General features: G+C 37.0%; 1 protein-coding gene across 4 annotated transcripts in view; it reads left to right on the top strand.

The window, feature by feature from the left end:
• The window catches only part of CLTCL1 (clathrin heavy chain like 1), a 102,655-nt gene that overhangs the window by 17,073 nt on the left and 71,595 nt on the right, over nt 1–13,987 (top strand). For all 4 annotated transcript variants that reach the window (XM_019435599.2, XM_053902274.1, XM_053902275.1 and 1 more), the window contains exon 3: nt 6,505–6,773. In XM_019435599.2, coding sequence (XP_019291144.2) covers nt 6,505–6,773 — 269 coding nt within the window. The remainder of the gene's footprint in view (nt 1–6,504; nt 6,774–13,987) is intronic.

Genomic DNA, 13,987 nt, shown 5'->3' on the forward strand with positions numbered 1-13,987 from the left:
CTTGAACTCATGAACCGCGAAATCATGAGCCTAGCCAAAGTCCGGATGCTCAACTGAGCCACCCAGGTGCCCCTATGGCTTTGTAGTAAGTTTGAAATGAGGTAGTGTTGGTATTCCAACTTCATATTTTTCAAAATAGTTTTTGAAACTATGAAACTAGGTCCTTTTAATTTCCACTTAAGTTGTAGGATCAGTTTCTACAAATAGCCTGATAGGATTTTGATAGGGATTGCATTGAATTTATTAATCAATTTGGCAAGAATTGCCATCTGACAATATTGAGTTCTCTAGTCATTTAACATGGAATGTCTGTTTATTTAGATACTCAGTCAATGATGTTTTACACTTTCTTTTTTTTTTAATTTTTATTTTATTTAAAAACATTTTTTTAACATTTATTTATTTTTGAGAGAGAAAGAGACAGAGCATGAGCAGGGGTAGGGGCAGAGAGAGAGAGAGAGAGAGAGAGAGAGGGAGAGGGAGACACAGAATCTGAAGCAGGCTCCAGGCTCTGCCAGCACGGAGCCCGATGTGGAGCTCAAACTCATGAACTGTGAGATCATGACCTGGGCTGAAGTCAGACACCCAACTGACTGAGCTACCCAGGTGCCCCGAATTTTTATTTTATTTTAGAGAGAGAGTGAGAGAGGACACAGGGGAGGGGCAGAGAGAAGAGAGAGAGAGAATCCTAAGCAGGCTCCATGCTCAGCCATGGGGCTCTATCTCACAATTCTGAGATCATGACTTGAGCCGAAATCAAGAGTTGAACACTTAACTGACTGAGCCACCCAGATGTTCCTGTTTTACACTTTTGGTGTACAAATCCTGATATAGTATGATACACATGGTTGATACACATTACATTAGTTTCAAGTGTATAACTTAGTGTGATTCCACAAGTCTGTACATTATGTTGTGCTCACCACAAGTATAGCTACCACCTGTTACCATACGGTGCTATTATATCATTGACTGTATTCCCTATGCTGTACCTTTTATCCCTGGGACTTATATCTTCCATAGCTGGAAGTCTGTATCTTCTATTCCCCTTCACCCATTTTGATAACTGATTTTTATATACACATCTGTATTCTGTACAATTGCTAAACTTCTTTATTCTTAGAGTTTTTAGTGTGTTTCTTCAAATTTTTGATATACCACATCATGGTTATCTGCATATAGACAGTTTTACATCTTCCTTTCTCATCTGGATTCTATTCAGTTTATTTCAACATTGCATTGGCAGAATAGAAGTGGCAAGAACATGAGTGCCTGGGTGGCTCAGAGGTTGAGTGTCTGACTCTTGATATGGGCTCAGGTCATGATCTTGTGGTGGTGAGATCAAGCCCCACGTTGTGCTCTGTGCTGACAGCAAGGAGTCTGCTTGGGATTTTCTCTTTCCCTCTCTCTCTGCCCCTACCCTGTGTGTGTGCATTCTTGTCCTCCCTCCCTCCCTCCCTCCGTCTCTCTCTCTCTCTCTCTCTCTCTTTATCTCTTTCTCTCTTTCTCTCTTTCTCTCTGTCAAAATAAAAATAAAAAAAGAAGTGGCAAGAACAGACATCCTTGACTTATTTCTGAAATTGGGGAAATAATTTAGTCTTTCATCATTGAATATGATGTTAGCGGTAGGTTTTGGATAGATGAACCCTTTTTTAAGTTGAAGAAGTTCCCTTATATTTTTATTTTGTTTAGAGCTTCTATCATGAGAAGGGGTTGACTTTTTCAAATGCATTTGATGCATCTGTTGAGATGATCATATGGTTTTGGGCCCTTAGAGTGTAATATATTATGTGAATTGACAAACCAACCTTGCATTCCTAGAACGAATCCCTCTTGGTAATCGGGTATAATTGTTTTTATGTATAGCTAGATTTGGTTCACTCATATTTTAAGGACTCTTCCATTTTTGTGATAAGTGTCTGTGGTTTCTCGTGATGACTTTGTCTTTGGTTAGTATTCCCTTACAGAATGACGTGGGAAGTGGTCCCTCTTCTGCTTTCTGAGTTTGTGAGAGACTTCTTATTTCTATTATCTTTGAATATTTGATAAACTTTAACAGTTAAAGGCTTCTGAGTTTGTGTTTTTCTTTGTGAGATAATTTTAAACTAAGAACTCAACTTCTTCACTTGTTGTAAATCTGTTCAGATTTTCTTCCTTGTGTCAGTTTTGGTAATTTATCTTACTAGGAATTTATATACAAGTCATCTAAGTCTTCTAATGTGTTGGCATAAAATTGTTCATACTCTTCTTGTAATCCTTTTAATTTCTTCAAGATCACCAATGGTGTCCTCTCTTTTATTCCTGATTTTGGTAATTTGGGTTTGTCTTTTTTTCTTGATCAGTCTGAGGTTTGTCAGTTTTCTTGATTGTTGTGAAAAGCCAACTTTTTGTTTTATTGATTTTTCTGTATTACTTTCCTGTTATTTTTCCTTGATTTTTGCTCTACTCTTAATCTCTGTATTTTTGTTCCTTTGGGTTTTGTTGGCTCTTTCTGTAGTTTATTAAGGTGGAAACTTACTTGATTTGAGATCTTCTTTTGTAAGTACATTTTTAAAAAGTATTTATTTAAGTACTGTATCTGTACACCCAACATGAAGCTCAAACTCACAACCCTGAGATTAAGAGTTGCATGCTGAGCTAGCCAGGAGCTGCTGAGGTCTTCTTTTAAGATCTTGACATTTAAAACAGTATATTTGCCCTAAGGGTTATTTACATGTGTGTTGTTGAATTTCCAGAATTTGGAAATATCCCACACTTTTTTTTATTATTGATTTCTAATAATTCTATTATAATCAGATAATTTATTTTATATGATTTCAAGTTTTAAAATTTCTTAAGACTTTTTTATAGCCAGCATATGATCTGTCCTCAAATATGTTCCAGGTATACTTGGAAAGAACATATTTTCTTGTTGGGTGATGTGTTCTAAAGATGTCAGGTTGAATTGGACAGCAGTATTCAAATATATTTTTCTGTTTAGTTGTCTAATTATTGAGAGTGGGGTATTGAAATCTCCAACTTTTTTTTCAATATTTAAAAATTGTGGTACATGTAATGAAATTTATTATATTAACCATTTTTTAGTGTAAGCACATTCATATTGTTGTATACCCATCACTACCATCCACCTCAGAACTATTTTCCTTTTGCAAAACTGAAACTCTGGACCCATTAAACAATAACTGGGAGAGGAAGGAATGAGGAACTTCCTCTCTCAGTCCCTGGCATATACCATTATACTTTCTGTCTCTACAATTTTGACTACTCTAGATACCTAATATATGTAGAATCATACAATATTTGTCTTTTTTTGACTGGGTTATTTCACTTAGCATGATGTGTTTCTTTGTTTGCAATTTTTTTTATTTAAAGTTTATTTTGTCTAAAATTAACCACCCTGCTCTCTTTCAATTTTCATGGAGTATCTTTTTTCATCCTTTCACTTTTGACCTCTTTGTGTCTTTGGATCTAAAATGAGTCTTGCTAGATAGCATATAGTTGGATCACGTTTTTGTATCTGTTTTGTCAGTCTATGTCTTTTGATTGGAGAGTTTAATCCATTTACATTTAATGTGTACTGATGAAGGACTTCTGTCATTTTACTATTTGTTTTCTACATGCTCTATGGCTTTTTTGTCCTTCATTTCTTACATTACTATCTTTTCCTTATGTTTACTTGGTGTTTTTTTGTTTTTGTTTTTGTTTTGTGTGAAAACATTTAAACTCCTTTCTTGTTTCTTTTGTGTATATTCTACAGCTATTTTCTTTGTGTTTGCTGTGGAGACTATATTTAACATTCTGAAGTTATAACAATCTAATTTGAAATTATACTGGCTTAACATTTTTTATGCAAAACTTTTATTTTTTATCTTTTTAATATAATTTATTGTCGAATAGGCTAACCTACAGTGTGTAAAGTGTGCTCTTGATTTTTGGGGTAGATTCCCATGGTTCATCACTTACATACAACACCCAGTGCTCCTCCCAACAAGTGCCCTCCTCAATGCCCATCACCCTTTTCCCCTCTCCTCCACCCCCCCCCCCCATCTACCCTCAGTTTGTTCTCTGTGTTCAAGAGTCTCTTATGGTTTGCCTCCCTCCCTCTCTGTTTGTATCTATTGATAACATACAAAAACTCTGTTCCTTTACATCTCCATTCCCACTTCTTTTATTGTCGCAGAATTACATCTTTATACATTGTGTATCCAAAAACATAAACTAATTATTATTTTTTATGCATTCATCTCTTGAGTTATGTAGAAAACAAAAAGTATAGTTACAGACTAGTACAATAATACTAGTTTTTAGACTACTCATTGATTTTTTAATATTGGAGTCTATTAAATCATGTTGAAAACAAAAGATGGAGTTACAAACCAAAGTTACAATAATACTAGCTTTTATAATTACCCATGTATTTACCTTTATTGAGATCTTTATTTCTTCAGATGGCTTTGAGTTACTATCTAATGTCCTTTCAACCTGCAGGAATCCCTTTAGCGTTTCTTATAAGAGTGCTAGTGGTACCTGACTCCCTTAGCTTTTGTTTATCTTGGAATGTTTTAATTTCTTCCTCATATTTGAAGGACAGTTTTTCTGGATATAGGATTCTTGATTGAGAGGGATTTTTTTTTTTTTTTCCTTTTTAGTGATACTACAGTTCTGTTTAAAATTTTATTTCCGGGGCGCCTGGGTGGCGCAGTCGGTTAAGTGTCCGACTTCAGCCAGGTCACGATCTCGCGGTCCGTGAGTTCGAGCCCCGCGTCAGGCTCTGGGCTGATGGCTCGGAGCCTGGAGCCTGTTTCCGATTCTGTGTCTCCCTCTCTCTCTGCCCCTCCCCCATTCATGCTCTGTCTCTCTCTGTCCCAAAAATAAATAAAAAACGTTGAAAAAAAAATTTTTTTTAAAATAAATAAATAAAATAAAATTTTATTTCCAAATTGTTTGCTGCTGGCATCCAGAAATTCTGTTGGTATTTTTGTATATTGACCTCATATCCTGCAGTATTGTTATATTCACCTAGTAGTGCTGATAATGCTTTGTAGATTGGTAGATTCCTTAGGATTTTCTTTGTAAACAGTTATGTTGTCTGTGAATGAAGGCAGTTTTACTTCTTTTTTTTTTGTTTTTATGCCTTTTACTTTTCTTGCCTTATTGCATTAGCTAGGATATCCTGTACAGTGCCAAAAAAAGCGGTCAAATAATCCTTGCATTGGTCCTAATTTGGGGGGAAGGAGTATTTCATGTTAGTTCTAAGTTTTGCATAGATACAAAGATCAAAACTGCGCTTTTTATCAGAGGTGGAAACAATATGAATCTCTTACCAGAGGATGGATACTAAAGCATGTTGTCTAGAACCTAGTTCTAGCTAGGGTGCTACCCACATGAGGTGGTTTAAATTTAAATTAATTAAAGTTAAATGAAAGTAAAAATTCATTTTCCTTAAATGTGTCTTACCAGACACATTTCAAATGCCTAATAGCCACATGTAGCTAGTGTCTTCTGTACTGGATAGTGCTGGTACAGAACATTTCCAACATTGTAGAAAATTCTATTTAACAGCACTGGTCTAGAATTTAAGATTAAATGACCCTGTTATGTGGACAAGTTGTTTAATTTGAAGGGATGATAGTATTCTTTCCTGAAAGTTGGAGATGCCAAAGAAAGATTGTCTTATTGTTGTTGCCTTATCCTGAAAAATATTTTAAAACTAGAAAAAATCAATTTAAAACTGATTCGCTTGATAGTTGCTTCAAAAGAACTAATTTCTGGGGCACCTTGGGTGGCTCAGTGAGTTAAGTGTCTGACTTTGGTTCAGGTTATGATCTCATGGCTTTTGAGTTTAAGCCTTGCATTGGGCTATGTGCTGACAGCTCGGAGCCTGGAGCCTGCTTCAGAGTCTGTCTCCCTCTCTCTCTGCCCCGTCCCCACTTGCGCTCTGCCTCTCTCTCTCTCAAATATAAATAAACATTAAAAATAAAAAACAAAAGCACTGATTTATGATTGTTATTCATATATTATACATTTACACACTTTTACATTCTTCTGAAGGAGGCTCTTCTCAATATTGAGACATCAAGGTGTGGTTAATTACTACTCAGGCAACTTTCTTTCCCCTCTTAATCAGATTAGCTATAAGTTTTACAACTTAAAATAATATTAAAAGGATTCAGAATTAAGAGTATAAGAATATGGGGGCTCCTGGGTGGCTCACTTGGTTCAGTGTCCAACTCTTGGTTTCAGCTCAGGTCATGATCTCACTGTTCATGGGTTTGAGCCCCATATCTGGCTCCATGCTTATAGTGCTTGGGGTTTGCTTTCCCTCCTTCTCTCTCTGCCCCTCCTGTGCGCGCGCTCTCTCTCTCTCTCTCTCTCTCTCTCTCTCTCAAAATAAGTAAAATAAACTTTAAATAAAAATAAATTAATAAATAAATAAGAGTGTAAGAATTTGTCTTTCAAATTTTCAATTTATCTTTCTCTAATCTCCATCACATCAAATACTAGCTGGAAAGACACTTCAAATCTTTAATATTGAAATGAAGAGTAAAATGAAGTCTCATACCATGGCAGAAGAGGTGATTTTCTGGAAATGGGTCTCTGTGAATACTGTTGCCCTTGTGACTGAGACAACAGTCTACCACTGGAGCATGGAAGGTGACTCTCAGCCTGTGAAGATGTTTGATAGACATGCCAGTCTGGCAGGGTGCCAGATGATCCACTACCGGACTGATGAGTATCAGAAGTGGCTGCTCCTCATTGGCATCTCAGCTCAGGTAAGCTTTTGGCTGCCTTCAGGGACTGGTCTGATGGAGTGTAAAGGTGTAATATTAAAATTGGTGTAGGTGTGAGGCAGAAGAAATAGGTCCCAGCCTAAAAGAATTAGAAATTAACAAGAAATCCAAACTTTGGGTCATATAAGAATTGTAATTTAACTTTGGCCCATTAACTATACTGTATTCCATTGGGTTACTGATATTCATTCTATAAACTATTTCTGGCACAGTTTTGAGCAGTGAATTGTTGAGGAATTTGGTAGAGGCACTTGGAATTTATAGGTTTATGGGAAGTAGTTTTGGGGCTTTTTTAGGGCTTTAATGGAATGTTACTAATTCGTATACTTTTATAATGAAAGCAGTAACTTTCTGCTGTGCTTCCTTTTTTCATTCCTGGGGGCTAATTCAGTTTCCAGATACTTGATACTATAGGATGTTGGTCTTAGATCTTTATTAGCTAATTCTAGCCATTGAATGGTCTTCCTTAGCCTAGTGGGGAAAGTATAAATGTGGAATTCTAGCACTTAGAGAACTGTCAGACATTCGAAGAAAGTGCTGTGGGAGCTGTAAGAGAATACCTTAAGTCAGAAAGAGCTCATAACAGAGGGGGCCTCTAAGCTGCATTTTGCCGGCTATAAAAGTGCACTTGAGAAGGAAACTGTGTGCAAAGGCATGGAAGTGGAAGAGAATGGCTCTTTCTGTGAGTCCAGGGTCATCCACCTTGGCTGATACCTATGGGATGCATAAGAGACAGCTAGAGGGGCAAGGCTGAGAGATGGGTGGGGGCAAGACTGAGGTACATGCTGCTGGCAGTGGGAATTGTGCAACAGGTTTTAAAGTGAGAGTGATATGATTTATTTTCCTTCTCTGCAGCGTGTTGGGATAGAAACAATGCTGTCAGTGATATTGAGGAGGGACCACCATGAAGACTGGAGGCTGGGAAGCTAGTTGACAGGCAGATACAGGAATAAAGCCATATAGTGTGTTCTGGAGTAAAGACATGTATGAGAAGGGTGAAGAGTGAGCAAAGCTGGAAGGAGTACTTCTCTCCACTTTGGAAGTCTCCTCCACTCTGCAACGCCCAGAAGAAGTGAGCCTAGAGATGAACTGGAGATGCAAGGGCTGAGATTTTATTTTCATTTTTTGTTTATTATTTTGCTAAGTAACCTCTATGCCCAACGTGGGGCTTGAACTCACAACCCTGAGATCAAGAGTTGCATGCTCTAATTGACTGAGCCAGCCAGGTGCCCTGAGGCAAAGCTTGAGATTTTAGAGATAAAATGGCTAGAACCTGGAGGTGCATGAGATGCCTCTCAGGGAGAGGAGAGTTGGATGATGGCCTAGCATTTGTCTCAGAATGAGGCATAGATGAGGGAGAGTTGAACCTCTGCTCTAACCCTTCATCTTTGTATTACACTGACGGGTTTGTCTCCTCAGATGATCTGGGGGTTCTTTGGTGTAATTTAAGGGACTTGCTTAGCCACAGAGCCTTTCCGTGATAGGCCCATGGCTTCCATTCAGCCCCAGTTACTTCTGGTTGTCAGGGCTGAGAGTTAAGCTGGAATGACAATATTATTGGTAGGAAACGTCACAGCACATCTGGAATAATAGATATTCCCATTGCTTCTACATGTGATATAACATTATAATAGTTCACCCATAACAGTTTGTTTGGGTCTAATTGCCCAGATTCCATAAAAGGAGTAATTTTACACCTAGGTCATTTTCTGTGGTGTATCATCTATTAGCTGGAATTATTGCCTCTTGGGAATTTTACTAACCCTAGATTAGATGCTGTTTATGGAGTTTTTCTCCTTTCTGGAAACTCTTCCTTTGGCTTTCCACTGAAAGGATTTGGATGTTGCTGACCCTTATGGGGGGCAAAGGTTGCAGACAGCTCAGGTGTTGGTAATGTTTGTGATGTGAGGTGTGAGGAGTGTACCTTACACAGAGCCTGCAGATACTGAGATGAATTGTGAGAGAGTCACAGACAGGTAAAACCTATATGACACATGCTGTCATGGTAAATTTCCAAGATGGTATTGGCATGAAAAGAAAGAATTGGCAGTCTACATATTCAGTGCAATCCCTATCAAAGTAACACCAGCATTCTTCACAGAGCTAGAACAAATAATCCTAAAATTTGTATGGAACCAGAAAAGACCCCGAATAGCCAAAGCAATCTTGAAAAAGAAAACCAAAGCAGGAGGCATCACAATCCCAGACTTGAAGCTATACTACAAAGCTGTAATCATCAAGACAGTATGGTACTGGCACAAGAACAGACACTCAGATCATTGGAACAGAAATGGACCCCCAAACGTTTGGCCAACTAATCTTTGACAAAGCAGGAAAGAATATCCAATGGAATAAAGACAGTCTCTTCAGCAAGTGGTGCTGGGAAAACTGGACAACGAGATGCAGAAGAATGAACCTGGACCACTTTCTTACACCATACACAAAATAAACTCAAAATGGATGAAAGACCTCAATGTAAGACAGGAAGCCATCAAAATCCTCGAGGAGAAAGCAGGCAAAAACCTCTTTGATCTTGGCCACAACTTCTTACTCAACATGTCTCCAGAGGCAAGGAAAACAAAAGCAAAAATGAACTACTGGGACCTCATCAAAATAAAAAGCTTCTGCACAGCGAAGGAAACAATCAGCAAAACTAAAAGGCAACTGACAGAATGGGAGAAGATATTTGCAAATGACATATCATATAAAGGGTTAGTATCTAAAATCTATAAAGAACTTATCAAACTCCACACCCAAAAAGCAAATAATCCAGTGAAGAAATGGGCAAAAGACATGAATAGACACTTCTCCAAGGAAGACATCCAGATGGGCAACCAACACATGAAAAAATGCTCCACATCACTCATCATCAGGGAAATACAAATCAAAACCACAATGAGATACCACCTCACACCTGTCAGAATGGCTAACATCAACAACTCAGACAACAACAGATGTTGGCGAGGATGCGGAGAAAGAGGATCTCTTTTGCATTGTTGGTGGCAATGCAAGCTGGTACAGCCACTCTGGAAAACAGTATGGAGGTTCCTCAAAAAACTGAAAATAGAACTACCCTATGACCCAGCAATTGCACTACTAGGCATTTATCCACGGGATACAGGTATGCTGTTTCAAAGGGACACATGCACCCCATGTTTACAGCAGCACTATCAACAATAGCCAAAGTATGGAAAGAGCCCAAATGTCCATCAGTGCATGAATGGATAAAGAAAATGTGGTATATATATACAATGGAGTATTACTCGGCAATCAAACAGAATGAAATCTTGCCATTTGCAATTACATGGATGGAACTGGAGGGTATTATGCTAAGTGAAATTAGTCAGAGAAAGACAAAAATCATATGACTTCACTCATATGAGGACTTTAAGAGACAAAACAGATGAACATAAGGGAAGGGAAACAAAAATAATATAAAAACAGAGAGGGGGACAAAACAGAAGAGACTCATAAATATGGAGAACAAACTGAGGGTTGCTGGAGGGGTTGTGGGAGGGGGGATGGGCTAAATGGGTAAGGGGCATTAAGGAACCTACTCCTGAAATCATTGTTTCACTATATGCTAACTAATTTGGATATAACTTTTAAAAAATAAAAAATAAAATTAAAAAAAAAGAATTGGGGGTACCTTGGTGGCTCAGTCAGTTAAGCATCTGCCTGTTGATTTTGGCTCAGATCATGATTTCATGGCCATGGGATCAAGCCCCGCTTTGGGCTGCATGCTGGGTGTAGAGCCTGGTTGGAATTCTCTCCCTTCCTCTCCTTCTGCCCCTCCTCACCCTCGAAAAGAAGAGAGAAGAGAAGAGAAGAGAAGAGAAGAGAAGAGAAGAGAAGAGAAGAGAAGAGAAGAGAAGAGAGAAGAGAGAGAGAGAGAAAGAAAGAAAGAAAAGAAAGAAAAAGAAAAGAAAGAGAAAGAAGAAAGAATTGATTTACTCTCCCTTTGTGAAGACAGGAGGGGAGCTGGAAGATCTCTCTTCGATAGCCTTTCATGCTATTCAAGAGTCAGGGGGAAAGTTATGCATTTTGAACCTTTATGTTGCTTTCAGAAAGAGTACCCTAGAATTATAGGACCTCAACCAGAAACAAAATTATTCACAGTATAGCCTTTGTTACTCTTCCCCTAGTTGCCCAAAATACTTTTGTTTTTGAATTTCCTTTTTATTCCATGAAGCTCAATCTTTGTACTGAATCTGATCTGGAAATGTGTTTGTTTCCCCAGAAATGATGATGTCTGAGGGGTTGGAATGAAGCTTTGAGCTAAGACTTATAAAACTAGATCACAGTTCATTCATTCCACACTTTATACCTGCCTCTAATACTTTCTCAAAAGCCTTTTGCTCCAGTTTGACCAGAGTACTTCAAGTGTTACTTTATTCTTTTAGCCAGAGGTCAGCATATTTTTTTCTATAAAGGCCCAGATAGTAAATGTGTTTTGCTTTGGGGGCCAAAAAAATACCATCTTTGTCACAGCTGTTCAACTGTGAAGTTTTAGTACAGGCAGCCATAGACAGTATGTAAATGAGCATGACTTCATGCCAGTACAATTTTATTTACAAAAACAGGTGGGACAAACTATACAGAAATAAAAAGGATTAGTGAGGGGAAAAAAAAGGATTAGTGAGGAATACTAAGAATATTGTATACAAATAAATTTGATAACTTAGATGAAAGGACTAATTCCAGGAAGACATAGATTACTGACATTGACTCAGGAAGAAATAGAAAATCTGAATAAGCCTATACAACAAGTTAAGACAGTCAACTAGTAATGAAAAAACTACCCACAAAGAACAACTCTGACCCAGATGGTTTCACTGGTTAATTCTACCAAATATTCAAAGAAAAATTAGTACTAATCCTTCACAAAGTTTTCCAAAATGTAGAAGAGGGAACACCTCTCAATTCATCCTGTGAGGCCAGTAGTACCCAGATAAAAAACAAAGACATCACAAGGAAAGAAAACTTCAGACTATTATCTCCTTTGAATATAGATGTAAAAATCTTCAACAATATACTAATAAACTGAATCCAGCAACATATAAAAAGAATTATATGTCATGACAAAGTGGGATTTGTCTAAGAACACAAGGTAAGGTTTAATATCCAAAAATCAATTAAAATAATGCATAATATTAATAGAATAAAAGACAAAAACCATATGGTCATCTCAGCAGACACAGAAAAGTCATATGATAAAATCTAACACCTTTCTTGATAAAAATGTTCAACAAACTAGGAATAAAAAGGAACTTCCTTAACCTGATAAAGGGCATCTGAGAAAAGCACACAGCTAACATCTTACTTAATAGTGAAAGACTGAAAGTTTTCCCCTAAGATCAGAACAAGACAGAGATGTCCACTTTTGCCACTTCTGTTCAACATTGGACTAGGAAGTAGCCAGAGCAATTAGAAAAAAAATAAAAGGCATTATGATTTGAAAGGAATAATTGAAACTATCTCTGCAGATGACATGATTTTGTATGTTGAAAATCCCAAGGTATCCAATAAAAAAACTCTAGAAGTAACAAGTACAGTAAGGTTACAGAAAGCGAGATCAATATACAGAAATCAGTTGTATTTTTATACACTTGCAATGAGCCATTAAAAAATGAAATTCCATTTATAATAGCATCAAAAAGAATAAAATACTTAGGAATAAGTTTAACAAAAGGTATGTATAACTTATATTAAAATTATAAAACACTGTTGAAAGTAATTAAAGAAGATCTAAATAAATGGGAAAACATCTCATGTTCATGATCATAATAGTTAATATTTTTAAGATGTTAATACTCCCCAAATTGATCTGAAGGTTCAGTGTAATCCCTATCAGAATACCAGCTAACTTCTTTGTAGAAATTGATACAAGCTGACCCTAAAATTCATATGGAATTGCAGGGAACTCAGAACAGCCAAAACAGTCTTGATGAAAACAAAACAAAGTAAGAGGAGGCATACTTCTCAATTTCAAGGCTTGCTACACACAGTAATCAAGATAGTACAGTACAAAGATAATAATAGACATATTAGATCAGTGAGATAGAATTGAGAGTCCAGAAATATACCTTTACATTTATGGTCAGTTGATTGTTTTGGTAAGGATGCCAAGACAATTCAGTGAAGGAAAGAATAGTCTGTTCAACAAATGGTTTGGCAACTCTGGATATCTGTATGTACAAAAGCATGAAATTGAACTCCTACCTCTAACTGAGAGTGGATCAGACCCAAATGTAAGAGCTGAAGCTATAAAACTCTTAGAAGAAAACATAGGAGCCAATCTTAGTGACCTTGAGTTAAGCAGAACCTTTGTAGATACAACATCAAAAGCATAAGCAGCAAAAGAAAAACAGATAAAACAAAATCTTTTGTGCTACAAATAATACCATCAATAAAGTGAAAAATAACCATTTGGAGAAAATATTTCAAAATCAGATATCTAACAAGGGACTTGTATCCAGAATATATAAAGAACTCTTACAACTCAATAATAAAAAGGCAGATAATTCGTTTTACAAATGGATAAATGCTTTGAACAGGTATTTCTCCAACATGCTATCTACATGGCCAGTAACACATGAAGAGATATTCAACATCATTAGTCATTGTGGAAATACAAATCAAAAACACGATGTGAGGGGCGCCTGGCTGGCCCAGTCACTAGAACATGCAACTCTTGATCTCAGGGTCATGATTTCAAGCTCCACATTGGGGGTAGAGCTTACTTTAAAAAACAAAACAAACATAAAATGTGGTATCACTTCATACCTACTAGGATGGCTATAATAAAAAAGATCGACAATAACAAATGTTTCCAAGGATGTAGAAAAATCAAAACCCTCATAACATTACTAATGGAAGTGTAAAATGCACAGCATAGTTTGGCAGTTCCTCAAAAAGTTAAATGTAGAGTTAACATGTGACCTAGGAGTTCCACTCCTAGTTGTATACCCAAGAGAAATGAGATATACATCCACACAAAGTATTATACACAGAACATCAGGTTGGTGGAGAAAGGACCTTTGAAAATCTGCTCCATAAAAGCAGTGAGAACACTGGCAAAAATTCTCAAGTCAACTTTTTCAGAGTTCTGGAAGTTAACCACAGGCTTAAAAAAATCCAGAGAACTTTTATTTAAGAACATTTGCTGTATCTCAGAACAGCAAGTGTAGTGACAT

This window comes from Panthera pardus, unplaced genomic scaffold (genome assembly GCF_024362965.1).
Source record: "Panthera pardus isolate Hobbes unplaced genomic scaffold, ASM2436296v1 HiC_scaffold_15, whole genome shotgun sequence".
In the NCBI taxonomy this organism is placed as follows: Eukaryota; Metazoa; Chordata; class Mammalia; order Carnivora; family Felidae; genus Panthera; species Panthera pardus.